General features: G+C 35.0%; 2 protein-coding genes across 12 annotated transcripts in view; one reads left to right on the top strand and one right to left on the bottom strand.

Moving 5' to 3' along the window:
* Positions 1-20,135, bottom strand: part of RUNX2 (RUNX family transcription factor 2) — a 206,591-nt gene that overhangs the window by 151,630 nt on the left and 34,826 nt on the right. The window lies entirely within an intron of this gene.
* The window catches only part of SUPT3H (SPT3 homolog, SAGA and STAGA complex component), a 416,859-nt gene continuing 402,861 nt past the window's right edge, over positions 6,138-20,135 (top strand). For 4 of the 8 annotated variants that reach the window (XR_004953706.1, XM_016131181.2, XM_016131180.2 and 1 more), the window contains exons 1-2: positions 6,151-6,423; positions 18,530-18,630. Coding sequence is in view for 7 of the 8 variants with exons in the window: in XM_016131181.2 (XP_015986667.1) it covers positions 18,530-18,630 (101 nt within the window). In the remaining variant the exon portion in view is untranslated. Of the gene's footprint in view, positions 6,427-7,673; positions 8,050-14,678; positions 14,783-18,529; positions 18,631-20,135 lie in introns of those variants that run through there. The other 4 variants (XM_036229996.1, XM_016131178.2, XM_016131179.2 and 1 more) reach the window with 4 other exon arrangements.

Here is a 20,135-nt window from a genome sequence, read left to right as displayed (position 1 = left end):
CCTTCTTCATTTTGTTCAGCTGTTACTTACTTTTCAAGACTGAGCTTTTGAGTCATCTTCTTGATAGTAATAATAATAATAATGAAAAACAACATTTGTTAAGTGCTTCTCATGTGCCAGGTACTTTACATTGTCATGTAATCCTCACAAGACTTAGACATTTATATCATCCTTGATTTATGTACGAAGCAACTGAAGCTCAGAGAGGTTGCCTTCCTTGACATTTTTCTCCTCAGTCAGCACTTAGCACCTTCAAATGACTACTCCCTACTCCGTGTCTGGGTGAAATAATTTATGTTACAGCTGATAGTTTTGAATAAAATGATCTCCAAAAATGTTTAAGAAAATATATTAGTAAGCTGCTGGAGTGGCCAGTAATTCTTCAAAGTTCTGGGGCCATTGTAATCTAAGAAAAGAAAAAAGGATAACCAAACTACTCGGTATTAGAAACAAATAGAAATTTGTTGGCGGGAAAGTGTAGAGAAAGATAGAATAGGAAGAAGAAAGGGGGGAACCGTAGAGAAACATGGTGTGTGGTAGGAAGGTTTTCGAATAGGCATTTACTTCTGTTGCTGTCATGTAAACCCCTTTCATCATTTTAAAACTTTAGTAAAAATCAGCTATCTCCACAGAGCTTTAGGAAAAGGCTCTGGAGTAAAATCAAGAATAGGGTGAAGTTCCATATCTGAGTGGATGTTTGTGGAATGACAGTTGGCAGTTCATCCACAAACTTCAGTAATTTAGTACAAATGGAAGTTCAAGAAGGGACTGTGGAAGCAAGAGGGGACTGTGAGAACATTAACTCCCCAGAAATGTAAAGAAATCTTGGGCTGGGAATTGGGCTTGCAAATGAGGTGGAATGGAGACTTAAGCCAATCTTAATTTACAGGTTAGATGTCAGGGAGATCTTAGCTAACATTTTGGTTACATATTATCGTAGCACTTTTGCTCTTGTTATATAGCTTTATCCTTTCTATTTTTATCAGTAATGTCTTTTTGAGGGCAGAAACTCTGTATTATTATTTTTCCAAGCCTAGCAATGACTGATGTGCTTAATGGGTCCTCAATAAATTTTTATTGAAAGAATAATTGTCACATTGACATATATTTATTGAATTAGGAAAATATAAAACCCTAATACTTGAGGTAGGATCTTGTGTTTATTTTGATGCCTAATGCATTAAAAATATAAACATCATAAAAATTACTCAATAGCTAATTAAAAATCAGATAACAATAGCTATAAATTACTGGACATTTTCAATGTGTCAGGAACTTTTCATTTAAATTCTGATAACAACCCTACCACATAGGTGTTCTTATTCCTGTTTTACAATGTAATATTTACACTTATTTTCTGAGAGGTTGAAAAATTTGTCCATGGTGTTATGGCTAGTAAGTGGCACCAACATCCATATTCTCTGCACTATATGTGACAGAATTAATACAGTTGTTTTAAATATATTCTGAAAAGAAAAAAATACAGCTTACATAGCACCTATAAAAATCTAAAAATAAAAATTACTTGGTCAAATCTGTTGGTATGGTTTCCTGATCACTATTTACCAATTGATCTGAGCACTCTTTAATCAAAACAGGTTTAACGCGTCCAGCCTCAGAGTGTGAACTAGGAATAGCAGGTTGCATTAGCCGCACTGTGGTTTAGTTCACTCATGACACTGATTAATTTTTGGTCCTATTTCCTTGCATAATAAAAAAATAAATATATATGTGATACAATTGAGGCAGGTTTTCAAATAAATCACTGAAATAGATCCAGCTTTACATCTAAATATTTCAGGGAAGATATTTCAGAGACTGGATATTTTTGTATATTTGTCTTCACTGTATTGTCAGGTATTGATAAACCCCCTTCCTGAAAAAGTTATTTTATTTTTTATTTTTTTAACAAGGGGATGTTTAGTTCTCACATCTTTAAACAAAAGTAAAATATTCCTTCACATGTTAGAGAGGTTAAGATAGGCCTCTATTAAGGGAGCGGGATTAGAAAATAAATTATTAAAAAATTATAAACTAACTTTCATTTCTGTAAGAATCTACTTAATGATGGCAAAAACATTACAGATAATACTAATCTTGTACTTATTTAATTTATGCCTTAAATTGAATTTTTGATCTCTATACCCACCCAACATACTCCATCTTGTCTTTCCCATCTCAGTTAATGATGACGAATTCATTTTTCAGTTTCTCAGAACACTTAAGAGTCATCCTTAATTTCTCTCTTTCTCAAGATTTCAACTGTCATTAAATTGTACTGATTTTCAAAATATGTCCAAAATCCAATCATGTTTATGGCTTGTACTTTAGCAAACTGAGTATAAGCCTGGGTTGCTACAATAAGACCTGTTACTCTACAGACTAATTTAGAGCCTAAATCACATAATAGCCTCCTAGTCCCAGGTACACAGGCCTTTCATCATCTGACCTCTTAGTACCTCTGATTCTTCATGTTATACTTTTTTCTCTCTGGGTTACTCTTTGACTGCTAAAATGGCCCCTGGCCCTTCCTGCAACTTACTAAGTCTGTTCCCACTTCAGGATCTTGGCATGGATTGTTGCCATTGTTTGGAATGCTCTTTCTTTAGCTACCTGCAGCAATCTCCTTCCCTTCTTCAAGTCATTATTCAAATGCCACTTTCTCAGTGAGGCCTACCCTGCTTGCCTATTTAAAAATTACAATTCTCCCATTCTCTCATGTTTTATCTTATTCCATATCCCATCCCTGTTGTAACTTTTTCCCCCTGTCTTCATTATTAGATAATTTAGGTATTTAGTTAGTTTATTATCCAACTCTTCCTACTAGAATATGAATTTAATGATGGCATGAATTTCTGTTTTGTTCACTACTATACCTGCAGCTTCTAGAATAGTAGGCCCACAATAGATATTTGTTGAATAAATGAAATAATTAGCCCACATCACTCGCACTCAGCAAATTGACCTTATCTTCAAGGGGAGAAATGTACAAGTTGTTTGTTTCCAGTACAAGAGATATTACACATTGGATTCCATGGAAATGGGAGCATCTCAGTTTCCATGTGTCTAGAGAGTTCAGGGGCCTTTTGAAGCCCTGATATACTATGATTCTTTTCCAACTCGGAATCGTAAAAACATGATTATTTTCTCAGCAGATAAACATTCATTTTAAAAGAGCCTGGAGTGTTAAACCTACAATAAGAGTTCCAAAGATGATGGTCATGATTATAGTTCTACGAGCTGCTCAGTACATTTTTTCTCTCATCACTGTGCTGCTTGTCCCACTTCAAAAATATATGAATGTAATTGTAAGGTAAGGGAAGCCAATTCGATTACACGCCACATAACTATGCGATGCCCCTCTCCACCATGTATCAATAGATTTGATTAGTATATATTTTTTCACATTTGTCTTTCTTTTAAAATGCATATCATTTGAACATCCAAGTTCAAAGCAAGAGCCCAGCATATTCATGTAATTTTTGGTAGTGCAAATATAAATGTTGAAATTGTTCTGTACAACTTTAAGATCCGTCCTTTGGTCATTCCTATTTTAAAGGACCATAGACTTTTAAGGCTGCATGGTTTCAGTTGTTAGATCATTTCATTTTGTGGATATGAAAACTGAAGCCCAACGATGTTAAGCAACTTGCCCAGGTACCACAGAACTCAGTAATCTTTTTGGTCAGAAAGTTGTTCTAAAACTAAAGCAAGATAACTTTGAGATTACAATGGAAAAAGTAGTTCTTAATATCAGGAAATTAACTGAATATAGCAATAATGCAATATGCAATTCTAAATAATATGCAGTTCTATCCATGGTTACTATATAAGCATTAGAAATCTAAGGCCAATATAGAAAAGGATAAAATAATTGATATATAGGAAAAGAAAAACTCTCCACAAGCATTCTAATAAGAGTCACGGATCACAAAAGAGTAAGAATTTGTAGGTCACCTGAAGTGAATTGTCCCCATGGAATCCACATGAGGAGCAAAAACTACTTTACCACAGAGATGGTTCCATATTAGGCATGCCTTCTGCTATTCTTTGGAGAATTATGGCTTCTTTTATTACCTAATCTAGCCATTTTTTTTAAACACCAAGAGGCATTTCTAATTAGATATGTGCACCTTGGTTTTGTACTATGAATCTATAAGAAAGTTATTATGCAAGAGGAATGTAAAAGTCTACAGTAACAATGCTTCTCTATCATTTAGCAGCTTTTTCTAGGGATGGAGACATTTCTGTGGTGTGATGAATTCACTTGGTCTCCTGGTATGTTTTCTCTGCATACTTTGGAAATCACATATTTTTCTGAGAGGTGGTAGTCCTCAATGTCTTCATTTCAGCAACAGCTTCATTGTTCTAGCATTGTTATAATTAAAATAACATAGTAGCATTGATAGTTTGGGATATTTGATATTAATCTAATAGAAAATATTTTTGACCCTCAAACTACAAACAAAATTATGGCTGAGTCAAGTTTTTAAAAATGACTTAATGGATTCCATGAGGTAGGACCATTAGGATAACTCATGTGACTTCGAAGCTAAGATCTGCCAACAGCGCAATTCAAACTTCCTAAGAAGGAATTTTCAGGCTCCCTCTACCAGAGCTTTGTTTAACTGTTTCCTTTCTCCATGGTTCACTTTCATTGACTCCTCTTGTTTGTGATTATATGTTGGTTAGACAACAGAAGGCTGAGAGTAAGAGGATCTGGGTTCTGTTCTGAAAAACTAGGTCAAATCTGGCCTCCATCTGAGGCAGGTAAACTCCTGTGCAAGAACCACTATGACATTAATTTACCATAATTTTAATTGAAACGATCTGCTTTGGATATTTCCTTAAATGTAATAGTAATTTTTCTCTTTTCTATTTTCCTGTAATGTACTCGAAAGGGCTTTTCAACTATTGTATAAAGCAGTCTTCCTTTGTAAGAAATTATGACAATTCTCTCTCCAATGCTACTTTCCCTTACACTCTACACTTTGCCCAGCATTGAATTGAGCCCTGATTTACACATCATGGTGAGATTTTACATCCTAAATATATCAATTGTTTTGGAACTTTTAAGTATTTGGCAAATATTGAAATGTTGGGAAGATTAATGTATCTAAACACAAAATTAACAGAAGATACAACTACAACCATACAACTACACACACAAGTAGAATCAGAGAAAATAACCAAATAAGTTGCTATGTTAAGCAATAGAAGCAAATTGGGGGCAGGAAGAGATTGTTTCATAACAAATATTTATAGACAATAACTAAAAGCAGTAGTACTTTAAAAGACCTAATTAAGGTTAATTGAATCTCTGAAATACTTTATATTCGACTTCGTAGGAGTGGACCAAAGTCATTGTCTTACGACTGTATTATTTAAAAAGCTACATCTGTAACAATCAAGTGTGAGAGAACATGACGTACAGTTCAAATGGGGGGCGCAAGAGTTAAAATAAGGAGGAACAGGCCACAATCCTAAGGTAACATATAGGATCATCCATAAAGAGCCTTGAAGTAGAAGGTTACAATGATGAAAACGTGGGCCGTTAAATGCCTGAGCTTGGTAAAATGTGAGTAGGGGTAAAGATTCATTGCAGACCATCATTTTCCACCGCCTCTCTAACGACTCTGCAGGGTGATGCGTGGGAGCCGGCACCAAGAACTGGAGTTTCATACTCCTAGAAAGGGTTCCATGTCTACGTCCTGGCACTGCGGCCCTTTGGGGGAGCGGTACTTTCTTCTGTTTCCCTTCACTCTTCTGAAAAGCACAATCCAGCTAAAATCCCGGTTCACCCGAGCTCCTGAAGATAAACTGACACTGGCCAATCTCCGACCTGAAGTTGAAAACAAACTTCCAGTGTCGGTCACCGAATCCCTTGAAAATCTTAGCCCTCTCGGCCCCTTTCTTAAAGACGTCAAGCCTGGCCCTTGAGCACCCTTTGGTTCTAACCTCAAACCCACTCCTCTCGCAGCCGCCCCGTGGCAGGGCCTGCCGCGTGGCTCAGGGTCTCGCGGGCCGCGCACAACTGACGCTGGGTAAGAGGCAGCCGTGCCCCCACACGCTCCACCCCCAGCGAGCCTGGCGGAAGTGGCTTGCTCGGGAAAGCAGACCGCGCGCCACCTGGCCGATCGCGCATGCGCCAGGGCCCGCGCTGCTAGTACTGCGGGGTTCTGTAGCGCTCCCTTCCTTGGTCTCCGCAACCCACGGCTGACAAAGTCGTGCTCACGCCATCTTGCGGCCCCCCAACCCCCCGCCCCAGCCGAGTCACCTTTTTCCTTTCTACACTCTCAGCACCCCTACCCTGCCCCTATCCCAGCGTGTCCCGGGCCGCAGCAGCCGAAACCGCACCATCTCCACCCCCACATTCTCCACGCGGGACGCGCAGCCGTGCCTACAAGTGTTCTTAAAGCAGAGGTTGTTGGTGGCGTTGGGGGCGGTGCGGGGCGGGCAGGGGAGAGGACGGGAATCGGGAGGGACGCCGCGGGGCCAGTCCCGCGGCTCTGGGCCCCGGCCGTGCTCTGGACCCTGCCCGAGGGCGGCCGCAGGGGATTAATAGTGGCGTTTGCACTGGAGGGGTGAAGGGAAGACGGTCGTGAGAGGCGCTGGCCTGGCCCGGCGCCCTGGTTCTCCCGCGGGGTGTGGATTTGGCTCTTGACTCCTCCCCGTCGGCTGGTGGGCGTGGGACGAGGGGAGCTGGGCAGGCTAGCGGGAGCGGGAGCGGGCGTTGCTGGAGTGTGTTAAGTCCCTTCCGCGTGTCATCTGGGTAGTGGGTGGGGGAAGAGTCCTTAAAGAAGGAAATAGTTGCTTTATGGGCAGAGGGTAGAAGAAGAGTTAAGTAGCGTTAATAAACTCTCTGAGTAAGTCCACATCTGTGACCCCCTAGGGAAATTGTTTAGCATGGTTTTGGCTGAGTGTTCTGGTCTGTAAAATGGGGATAGTAATAGTTTAGCTCAGAATTGTGAGGATTATATGAGGTAATACACGTTAAATGCTTACAACAGCGGCAGGCACAATTACGTGTTAACAGTAATTTTGGTCTTGTTTTAAGAAGTTCGGAATGACTGACTTTGTTTGCTAAATTAAAAATCAAGATTCTTGGTGTGACATACGAGAGTGTATTTATGGGGGCAGTGGAATGTAATACACTGAGAGCGGATCCTGGACAGGTGTTATTAACGTACCGGTGGATAAATTAGCATAACTCCATGAGGCTGATAGAAACTTCCGTTAGAAAGAAATAGCATATGTTTATGGGGGAGGAGAGGATTTAGGGTCTTCTGTGTATGTGAGGGGCAGAACTTTTTAAATGCAATTAAGTTAGCTCTGCAAAGATTTACTTGAAGACTAAATTGAAGATGGAATTTGTAGAGTTTTTGGTGGATGTTACAGAGCCTGGATTTGAATGTGAGGAAAAATTCCCTGACAGTACTTTTCAAAAATAGGATGTACTTTATTGTGCTGTTGCAAGCTTCTTGTCTCAGAATATTCAAGCAAAGGTCTAGAGCAGCCTAGGTCTACAGCATGACTGTCCAATAGAACTCTGCCATGATAGAAATATTCTGTAATATGTGCTGTCCTAATATGATATCTGCTAGACACAAGTGGCCCTTAAGCACTTGAAGTGTGGCTAGTGCACTGAGGAACTTAATTTTTAATTTTATTTTAATTAAATATAAATGGCCACATGTGGCTAGTGACTGCCTTGTTGGGCAGAATAGATCAAAAATCTAAATTTTGAGACCCCCTTCCACTTCTTGATTTGGTTGTTTTAAGTTCGAGGAGCCAACTCTTGAAACATTCATTATGGCCTTAGGGAATCATAATTATATTCAAATAATGCCTTTCATTAAATCACTATAGTTCAAAGCGTGGGTCTGTTAGTAGTTATTTACAGCTTGACAAATTAAAACAAAACATTCTTTTGTCTCCTAGGTTGTACAGCTAATGCCAGATTCATTTGGAGAGCAATAACAGTACTAATTGGAGTTTCCTTTAATCATGACTGTATTGTGACCATAGGTTTCCTCTTTTATCACTTTGGTTAGTTTCAGTGAAAATTTCAACTCTTTAATTTCTGAATTTTTTTTTTTTCCCCGTCGAAAGATGCATTGGGACGTCTTAGAAATTGTTTTGTTTTGTGGTTATGTGTATTCAGAACTTTCGAAGAGATAAGTTTGAAATTTGGTAATATTTTGCCAGATTACTTTCTTTGGGATATGTGGATCTGTTTCTTTTTCAAGCAAATGTTTACAATGTAAAATTTGAAAATAAAATTTTAAAAAAAGCTTTGTAGCCCTTAATTCTGGCCTGATACCTGTAAAATGGTGACCTTGATCTCAAGGCTGTAGATAATTGTGGGATCTGGAAAAAAACTTAAAGCTTATGAATTAAGTATATGTAGAGAATGACCCATAGTATACAAATAAAAATGGGTTGCCCTTATGTAGGGTGACATACCCCACTTTTTCTGGGACAGTCATGGTTTTAGAGCCTGTTTGTTTCAGTGTAATTATTAATAGATCCCCTTTCACTATCAAAAATGTCCCAGTTAGAACCACATAATAATATAATATGATCACCCTACTCTTAGGTTTTTTGAAATTTGTAATATGTAATTTTAGGAGGATTAACCATATTGCAATCATGGAAATGTATTTGCTTTTAAGTAGTGAAAAAATTATTGCTTATGTGTTAAATAATAGATGAGCTATTTGGAATAAGGCCAGCAAGTGACCTGTTCATTTAAGCGATTGGTAATTCAGAAATTTTGCTTTTCTTTTTGTAATTGGATAGGCATCTTGGGCAACTTTATTTTTGGTCCTCTCTGAAAAAATGATCTTTTGGTGTAGGAGGCTGCAAGGAAAGTTAGGTCATGTCAATCAAATCAGAAGATTGAGTATTCTTGTTCAAAATAACACCCATTTTATTTTATGGTGAAGTTGAACGGTGAAATCAAACAAATTTGCTTATTACGTATTAAAATGTTAAAAATTTTGCTTATAGTTCATTTTAATAAGGAAAAATAATTCAAATACATTATTATATTAATTGAATTTTTACTCTAGTAAATAAAATATTTTGAGAGTCAAACACACCTGGATTGAGTGAATCCTCACTTTGCTGAGGGTTAAATGAGGTAACCCATACAATGTATTGGGCACAGCGAAGCACCTTAGAAGTATTTAGTAGATATTACCTGCTCTAGCCTTAAGGTTATTGAATAGTGAATCCGGAAGAGATATTAATGTTCTGAGATGCATTTTGAATAGGTGCAGAGACAACTTAAAACTAATTCCGAAAACCTAGGTTTAGCCCTTTTCTGCCTTATTCTCTCTCTGTGATGCCAGTTAAGGTATTTACTTTTGTGAGCCTCAGTTTCATCAGTAAAGTGTTATTAGTACCTTACTTCATCCCATCTCATAGGATTGTTGGAGGCCTCAAATGAGAATTACATAAATTGCTGTCTTGTTTGACAAACATTTAATTTTGTTTCAACTTGCACTACATACCACTTCCAGTAAAGACTGACCTGAAATCTGCAATAATTGTTGAATGTTTTAATTTGTGAAACAGCAAAAATAAAGTATAAGAAAATAAAGTATAAGAATATACTTTATAAGTTGTAAAATACTATACAAATATGACATTTTAAAGTCTTGAAGTATACTTTTGCTATTTTAAGAGGCACCATTACTCAAAATTGTTCTCTTTGACACGTAATACTATAAGTCACAGTAATGGTGCTTTATTGATCTGGTTATAAAATATTGTCTATACAAAACAACTTTATACTACTGCTAAGAGAGAACCAACAATTTCATGAGTACTTGATGTGTTCTATCCATGTGCTAAATGCTGTATCTTATTTATCCAACATATTCCCACTTAATAGATTATACTGATGAGGCTCTTATTTTCTGGAACTGATTGGTCAATTTTTTGTTTTTTGTTTTGTTTTGTTTTGCATTATACTACTACTTCTGATAACATCTAGGTGGTAGTTAATAGATATTGAAAGTTAAGGTAATGAATATGAAAATGACATGCCATCTGGCATATAGTGTGTAGTAGTTGCTAAAAAAATTGCTTTGTTCATTGAATTCGTAGGGCAATAAGTTGGAATATATGTGAATATACTTTATAAGTTGTAAAATACTATACAAATATGACATTTTAAAGTCTTGAAGTATACTTTTGCTATTTTAAATGCTATACAGGTTTTATGACTGAATCCTGTGTATTTCACTTGATTCATTCATATTATTTGTTTTCGAATCTTTAAAAGACCACTCTTAATCATAACATTCTTTCTCTGAGAAAATACATGTTTAATGATAATACTTTGTGGTGTTTTCAAGAAGCTATACTTTTGCTTGAATGATGATTCTTCTGATTCTTCATCATTGTCATGAACTGAGTGCTTTCCAGATACCAGGCACTGTCCTAAGTGCTTTATATACATTACTTCATGTAACCTATGAAAGGAGTATTTTGAATCTCTAAAGATGAGGGAACTGAGGCAGGGAGGTGATGTGACTTGCCCAAGGTCACATCATAAGTGTTAGAGCCTGTATTTGAACTCCAGAGCCCAGTTCTTTAGTGCTCAACTGGCATAGGCAGGTATTTCACAACAAAGTTTACTATGACAAACACATTGTGGAGGTCTTGTTTGTTAATTATGATCAACTTTTATTTGTATGTTCCTTGTGGGATAGTAGAAAGAACTCTGGACCAGGAGTCAGGGGACCTCAGTTTTAGTCCCAGCTGTATCACTAAATAGTGATGTGTCCTTGGGCAGTTCAAGAAACCCCTCTGGACTTCAGTTTCCTCACCTGAAAAATGAGGGATTTGGATGAAATTAGTGATTTTAAAAAACTGTAGTTCTGAACCTCAGATGTCTTTGGTCCCCCTCCCGCCAATTTGCATAGTTATACTTTTGTCTATTATAGCTGTGTTTCCATCTGCCTAAGATTTACTTTTAAGGAAAGAATTTCTGAACTTGCGTTTAAAGTCACCAACCTGTAAGATAATGACAAGTCCCCTAACTTCTACATGTACAAACTCTCAGTAATTACACATTATGTTAGTGTGTTAAAGGAGAAAGGCATCTTTTACAAATGAAAAAACTAAGGCACTGAAATAGGAGATGATTGGTGAATTTTTGTTAAAATGTGTATGTAGATGGACTGAATATCTCAGGTTATTAGCTGCCTGAATCAAAGCCTGTCTTTTGTTAGATTTGTGACCTCCACCCAGTATTTTTCTGTTAGTTTCCTCATTAGTAGGGGGGAAATACTTGCCTAGGAGGGTGATTGTGAAAAAATATGAGCTAATATAGGTGAAAGACCCTATAAAAACTGAAATGCTTATACAAATTCCTCTAAGTTTTATATACCTATATGGGAGTAAATCTCCTTTTCTTCTTTTTAGTCACATGAACTATATTTTTAACCACATCAGGTATTTTATTGAATTGTTCATGTTTAATATAGACTTCATAAGGTTTAATGTTTCTACAATGTGAATCTAGCTTGGAAGAGAATCTTGATGTTTAAGAGATCTCCCTTTTTGACATCGTTGTCAAATACTTTCCTCTTACTATTAGATGTATGATTGATTCCAGAATTTTGCATATATCTGAAACGTTAGCCATTAAGTTATTTAATAATGTAATATTTTATGTAAAAACAAGAGTATTTCAATATTGGGACAGTAAGCTTGCCATTTTGTCCAGGTTTAGATGTTACATATTTTAGGATGATCTGGTAGCCACATTTGCGGTGTATTCCTTAAAAACCATTTTGCAAAGAATAATTTTTTTTTTTTAAACTCAGTACTTCCAGAAGAGAGTACTGGATATGAAAACACATGGAATAGAAACTGACATTAATGTGAGACTAAAGAAGACAAATAGAATAGAACTTCCTGTGTCTCTGAGTAATCTGTCACTGAGCTTTTATGTCTGTAGGTTAAAAAAAAATTGGTCATGTAGCCAGCTGGGATATGTAAACACAGTTTATATGTCTGTCTGTGTATTGGGAATTTAATAGTTTACAGATGGTATTCAGATATATATTTTGAGTGCCCGTCATGTGTTTGCTACTGTATTTTTTTATAACACCCCTCTGAGATAGGCAGAAATTGACATGTGGAGAAACCGAACTTGAGAGATTAGTTTATCCTTATTTCCAGGTTCTACTATATTGATTAATTATCCTTATTAACAAAAACACTGTGACCATGACTTTTATTTCAATTTTCCGCCTATAACATCTGTCATAAAACTTCTGCAGGATTTTATCTCAGTTAAATGTTTAATAGTTGTCTCATGGCCTAACGTGAATTCCTTTTTTTTTTCTTTTCAGTCTTCCCAATTTCAGTAAATCATACCACGATTCAATTAGTTGCTCAGACCCCAAACTTTGATCATCCTTGGTTGCTCTTCACTTAGACCCCACATCTAATTGATCAGCAAGTCAGCTCTGCCTTCAAAACATATTCCAGAAATCTGACCACTTCTCACCATCTCCACTTGTTTTGCTAATTCAAGCCACTGTCATCTCTTGTCTATACAACTTCAATAACTTTCTTACTGGTCTCCTTGCCTGTACCATTGCTATCTTAGTATAGTATATTATTATAGTATATTCTCACAGCAGCTGAAGTTACCTTTTTAAAACCTAAAACATTTCAAGTCACTTTGGGCTTTGTTGTGATCTTATATTAAATGTCGCTTCCTTGTTGAAAACTTGTTTTCGTAGCATTTGTCACGACCTCAAATTATATTTATGTGCTTTTTCTCTCACATTATAATGTATCTCTTTTTGTCTAGTTTAGTCCTGTATACCTAACTCTTAGAACTGTTTTTAGCCTATATTAGGTACCCAATGAATAGTTATAAATGACTAAGCCAATAAATGAATAAGCTTTAAATAATAGAGTGCCTTCGTTGTAAGAGGAGGGAATCAAAAGAAGATACATTGGTTTTGGTACAGGAGAGTGGAGGGAGTTACTAAATAAAGGCTTTTTATTTCTCTGAAGTAGGGGATATAGTCATCTGCCAATAGTTGGGGGAGAAATTGGGGGTAGCAGTTTATTAATAAAATAATTACTGTGCACTAAAATATTTAATCTCAAACCAAAAGAATTAGTAAACTAAACAATTCAGATGTCAGAGATAGGGGAATACCTGATGAGTGTGCGTTTGAGAAAGTTTCTTGGTGATGATACTGAGTTTTAGGTCAGGCTTTTTCAGACTTTTTTAGAACACTAGAATTTGGATAGTTGGAGCAATAATAAGGTATTGCAAGCAGGAAGAACTTAAAGGTTCAAAAAAACTTGGAATAGATTGGGAGATGCTGAATGATTGATTTGACTACTGCTAGAGGCTGGAGAGGTCCAGTGAGACAAGTATTGTCCTTCAGGCAAAGGAGAGCCATTGGAGGTTTGTGGGTAGAGGAGTCACCCTGGGGTAATATACAGAACTAATTGGAAAGATGGGAGATGGTTTTAAAAGACAGTGTAGTAAAGGTATTGATTATGGTGAGATTGGACAGGAAGGGATTGGTTTAGAATTGCTTTTTTATTAATAAGAAAAAAAAATAATGCCAGGAACCTGCATATAGGCAGAGATGCAAAAAATGCCTTGGAGTTTTTGATCTTATTTGCCTGAAGACTGGTGTTGCTCTTATAAAACTAGGATGTTAGACAAGAAAGCAGGTGTGGTGAGGAAAATAAATCAGGCAATAGTATCGCATATTTCAGGTAAGAATTTCTCTGTGAATATGAAGTCTTTGGTAATTGTATTAAAACAGCACTTCTCTACTTATAGTATACCTAATAACTTGTTATTTTGATTATTAGGTGTTCCTTATCACTATAGCTTCTTACTCATATTAATTAGAATCAATATGATTTGGGTTAGGAAGTACTTTTTCCTGTTCTAGCAGTTGTTAAGGAAAATAATTGCTTAATGAATGGTTTGGCAGAAGATTTTCTTAGATCATATATTGATGTTTATGGTGTTTCATAATTATCAAAGTACTTTCACTTCTGCACTTATTTATTTAATTGTATTTCAGTGAAATGTAGGTGATTTCAATTTGCTATTCACTTTTTTTTTTAAACTGCAGTTAAATTCGGTTTATTTTTAGATTGTAACAAGTGTTAAATCTCAGTACAATTTTTTGATAATGATTGACTGGGTCTGATGTTCCTCCTCTTGTCTCGTAGAATTTGTGCATTATTTCTAAGCTCATTTCGTTGGGTATATCTGTTAACTTCAGTAGGCTGTAAGATACTAAATGGCAGCGATGTGTTTTTATTACCTTTGTAATCATTATACCCTTCAGTCATTTTTTCATTCACCCACCATTTACTAAACATCAGCCATGTCATGCAGTATATTAGGTATTGAAACTCGCAGTTTTTAAGCAGTGAGCACTTTGAAGGTGAGGAGTAGTTACACGAAAGCGTGAGAAGTGCTGTGATAGATACATCTTATTTCAGGATCTGAACTCATTTAATGTATGGTAGGTGAATACAAATGATTTTTTAGTTATGAAAATACAACTAGTAGCAGTTTCAGAAAAATTGCTATTGATTTTAAAAGTTATAATTTATATGTGAATCATCTGTTCTTTGGATTAGTCATGTTACTTCTCTTTTAGCAGATAATTGAATGGACACTCGAATACTGTACTTTCCAAAGTCCACTTGAAATGGGACATATATAAATATATTGGAATTACCATTCTGTCGTCTGAAACACTAGGTATAAAAGTTTTAAAATTTTCTACATTTTAATTATTTTTTGCATTCTCAGCGATTGAGCGATCATTTGGTATTTTTACAGCAGGAGAAATTTAGATGATGATATAATTTGAGTTTTTTTTTTTTTTAACAAAAACTAAAATGCAATGTATAATAGTGTCGGCTTAACCATAATTGCTTCTTGCCCTTGGAGTTCTATGAACATGAAAATGTTCTGAGTGTAACTGTTTATATTATGTGAGATCTTCAGGTTATGAATGATTGGAATTGAGACTCTATAGATGCGCAGAATCAGTATATAGGTGTGCTGAATTGATTTTCCTCAGCAGTGATACAGTAGAAGTAACAATAAGCAATTTCACTATCTTTTAATAAATGGGTAGACTAATGGATTTCATAATCCTGATTTTGATGTCATGAGTGTTCTGTAACTAGTAATGCATTTATCAGCTAAAGATGTTTCATGGTATTCCTTTCTTCTTTGGTCATTTGGTCACCAAAAACATGAGCTATAAATCGAAACCCAGTATCATGTTCATTACATTTTTGTTTAATTCACATGGGTGATATATAATTTTACTATAGGTAAAAAATTTATTCTGTTGGTAATATTTTTAGAGGAAGGGAGTATATCCTTAACTCTCATTATTTTAAATTAAAAGATGTCAGTTTTTTTCTGTTGGAGCAGGATTTTACAGGTGTGACATAGCATTGGCTATTGGCTTAATGATCAGGTTTAAATATAAGTCTTAATCAGAGATGAACTTATTCCTTGGGTTCACATTTAAACTGTGGCATGTTGAAATAATCTACGTCTCCATCTCCACATCTGCATTCATTTTGTAAAATATGGCAAACAGCTGCATTTCAATTGAAAGCTGAAACAACTGTAGGACATTAACCCATTGAGAAGATTACAGTAGGTTTTCAGTTCCACGTTAACTGTATTTATTAGAGAAAATTGACTTGAGTGCTTCTGCTTTTAACCAACTTTTTTTTTTTTTCTAATGTCTGGGAGAAAGGAAATAAAGCATTGGAATGATAGGACTTTGATGTGTAAAGAAGTTAATGTCTAAAGAAGTTAATTATCTAAATCATCAAACAAAATGTGGGTATGGGAAATAATTATTTTAAAGATTCCAATGAGCTATCAACTCATCATGTCAAGAAAAATGTTATTCACCTGTTTGATTTAAAAATTAAATAACTTGACTGTGAAAAGATGATCATGATTATAATAAACTAGGATTGGAACCTTTTACCTCTTACCAATAAATACCCTTGATGTGAAACATTTGCAGTCAGAGGACAACTGAAGAAAGCTGTGGTTTTAATATGAATTTACTTTCTGAAATGTTTCCTCTTCAGAGAATGTTAGAGCAGGGTGAATGGATTTGCAAAATGTAAAAGGGGAAGATTGCTGTAGCAATGTCTCAGAACATTTAGCCACAGGATAATCCCGCAGAATGACATGTCTTCAAATCTAACATGAGTGAACTTAAATCATAACTTTTTTGAGGCTGGGGTTAATACATAATCTTTGAGTTTAACATTTTCTCCAGGATATCATATCTATGTCAATCTTCTGTTGGAACAACAAGGACTATTCTTCAACGTTTTTGATTTCCTCTCTCTTTTCCCCCAGTCTTGGACTGGTGATGCGATTATTGTTTTTCAAGCTGAGTTCCAAATGGCGTTGCTTCTTTTCCTATATTATTTGTAGAAAATTACTCCAAGTCTTTGTGAAAAAATAGGACAAATTTAGGCCTTAAAAAAGCTGGTGGTCTTTCATAGCATTAGCCTTGCGCATTTTAGAATTTTGGTTTTCAGTCTCAGTTTGAGGGAAACTTTTTTCCTTCTCTTTCTCTGCTCCAGCATTCTCTGTTTGATGGTTTTGGCCTGGCTCTCAGGACCCAGGACTTACGTTGGTAGAGTTGGTCCTGCCAAAGAAGGATATTGGGACACTTCCAGTCTAGCCAGCTAGTGCCCTCGTCTTAGTTCTCTGTCCTGTTGCCTTCTCGACAGCTTCCTATTTGGCCTATCTTAGGCAGTGGTTTGTAAAAGGTTTTTTTTTTTTTTCTCTTCCAGTTGCCTGTCACAGGGCCTTGTCCTACCGTCCCACCTCTTGGTGAATGGTCCTGGTTCAGGTTTCCTTTATCAATTTTAGCCAACATTGCCTATAGGAGTGGTCAGATTAGAGGATGTATTAAGAAGATAAATTTGTCGGCAATGTGGAGAATGAAATGAGATGGAAAGAGAAGCTAAAAATAGAGCTCATAGAGGGCCATAGTGGTAGAAAAAGAGAGGGAGGATATAAGGACATAAAGTAGAATTTATTTGGCTTCCTACAGATTACAGGGTGTAGGAGAAAGAGTCAAAGGTAATGACTGAGATTTTGAGCTGGGGTGATTAGTAGCAGTAGTAATGTCATTAGTGAAAACTAAACTTATTTTATAAAGAAACTACTTAATATTTGTTGGATTGCATTAAAGTCTTTTAGTGAAAATATTCAAGTTTCTTAAACCTTTGTGACTATGAAATAAGGGTAATCTAAATTTGTCATATAAAAGCTTTTAGCAGATCAGGAAAGAATTTTTAAGATCTTTCTGTTTATAATAGCTAACATTGTGCGCTTAGAACTGTTCTGACCACATTAGTTTATTTAATTCTCACAACAACCCTAAGAGGGTGAAATTATCATTCCCATTTGATGTATAAGGAAAATGAAGCACAGAGAAATTAATTTGCTCAAAGTACTAGTGAAGTAGCTGGAATTCAAACATAGGCTATCTTTACTCCAGACACCTCCTAATTAACTGTCCTTAGAGTTCTCAATACTGGTTTATCATTTGTCCCAAATTTGTTAATTCTTCTTTAGAATCTGCAAAATGTTTTTATTTTAAGGCAGGTTACAGTATTGCAAAGTTTATATGACCATAAATTAATAGCTAACATTTGTTGAGAACTTAATATGTAATTGAGGCTTTTATCTACTTTCGTTACTTTAATGTTATTTTTACTAATTCTTGTTTACGGGACTGCCACATACATTAGATAAAACTGGATATATTAGGATTGACATCTAGTTTTTTTGCTATGCGTCAGCTTAATTTTATTGGGAAAAAAGTCACACAATTCAAAATTGACGAGTTACTTAACCGTCGTACCACAGTGCTTCTGATTTACTGACTGATTTTATTTGTATTACTTGTATTTTAGGCTTTGGTTCAATGGGAAATTGGATTATGCTGTGGTTTTCTAATTTTGTATCTTAACAACTGTGCACCTCTTTCTTTAAATGAAATCTCACTTGGAACCCCAATGTATAAAATAAAAAAAAAAATCAGTTGTGGTGTTGTAGATGGAACTGGTGAGGTATATGTTTGGAGGCTACTGGGACCACCCTGAAATATTGCCAGTGACTCTTAGGGCTTCCTGGAACACATTTTGAAAACTAGCGAGCTCTATTAAAAATATTTTAATAAGTATTTTTTTCATTACTTATTATGAAATATGTACTAAAATGTTTTATCACTCAGGTAATTTTTTGATATACTTGAGTAAGCAATTTTTTCCTACTTTACTATTTCATTTTAATAACATTAAGTTTGAAAAAATTGATTTTATACAAAACATCAGAAATTTAAAATTTTCTATATTTTGAAGTAATTTAGAATTGCTTTTAGTTTTCATGCATTTATTTATAGTTAAACACATTTTGTAAATGTTGTTTTTCTTTTCTATGTAGATGAATAATACTGCAGCCAGCCCAATGTCTGTTGCCACTTCAAGTAGTGGAAGAAGTACAGGGAAGTCTATAAGCTTTGCGGCAGAATTACAAAGTATGATGTAAGTACGTCTCTGCATCTTACTTATTACTGTGTTAAGTTCATTCATGTTGATAAAAGATAACAGAAATAACAAAATTTGTAAACTTAACTGGGAAATTTGTACTTAAGTAAAAATGAAATAGCGTGATAACATTTTAAATAGGCATATGCAGAAGAGGCAAAATAAGTTAAAAATGCTACAATGGTACTATATTAGAAAAGTAAGTATTGGTTCATCTTTATAAAAGAATGAACAATTATATAAACCTTTTTGCTCTGTTATGAATCATTTATTATTTTAGTTTTAGATTTAGAAAATTTAGATAAGTATATTTTGGGATAGTTGAGATGTTTTCACACAGTTTTCAGTTTTTCTCTGATGTCACAATAATTTTATTAGCCTAATGTAATTTATTTTTGACAATATTTGAAATCATGATTTCAGAACATTGAGAAAAAACTTAGAACATTTAAAAAACACCTTTATTCAAGTTTTGAGTAATTTCAGATTCATTAACAAAGGCTCTTTTAGCTTGATTTCTCGCTTCTTTCATTGAGAGTCATATCTTGATTTAATGTGAGATAGCATATTTATTATAGACATGTCTGCTGGCACATATTAGTTTTTCTTTATTATTGGTTCAGGAGACAATTATCTGCATAAGGGGACAACACATTAGAGCTCTTTTCCTATAAATGCATTATTCCTAACATACCCAGCAATTTTCAAATAATGTTTCTTTTGAAGATTTTAGTATCTTCCTCCTGTGGTATATATTGATAGCTTTCATAGTGGATTAACGCCACTGTGTGTTATTTATTGTTCAAAGGAAAAATAAGTTTGAGCATATGTTTGATATTTGCTTGGTGAACATGCTATAAACAACAGTGAAAACATTTAGGTCATAGGTTTTCAAACTTTTTGGTCTCTGGATCCCTTTATATTATTAATTGTTGAAGACCTTGAGCAGTGTTTATTTATGTGGATTGTATCTTTTAATATTTATTGCTTAGAGTTTAAAACTGAGAAATAAAAAATTATTAATTCAAAAAAATAAATATTATATGTTAACATAAATAATATATGCCTATAAAATATTTATATTCTAAAACGAAAAGTTGGAAACACGTTTTGTTAGATAAGATGAGAATAAAATAAATGTATTAATTTGAGAGTTGTTTGAGGTGAGCCTGTGTTTTAAATTATGGAAAATTTGAAGAGTTTATGCTTTTGTATACCCTTTTAGTATGTACAATTTATTAGTTTAAGTTTTTTCATTTTAGATTAATAGCTTTTTGTTAATCTTTTATGTTGTATTATGTTTAAAAACATTAAACGTGTTTTAGAAGGTTTATACTAAAGTGAGGAAATTCGCTTTCTTGTAGAACCAGTTCACTGATTTAGTTTGTATTTTAAAACATTGCATTATATATAACATATGTATAAAATAGAAAATAGTATAATAAACCCTATGCATCCATCATCTGGCTTCAACAATAATTGTGTTTCTCAGGCTTATGTAC

Source organism: Rousettus aegyptiacus, unplaced genomic scaffold (assembly GCF_014176215.1).
Source record: "Rousettus aegyptiacus isolate mRouAeg1 unplaced genomic scaffold, mRouAeg1.p scaffold_m13_p_1, whole genome shotgun sequence".
Lineage (NCBI taxonomy): Eukaryota > Metazoa > Chordata > Mammalia > Chiroptera > Pteropodidae > Rousettus > Rousettus aegyptiacus.
This window is presented reverse-complemented; position numbering and strand designations above follow the sequence as displayed.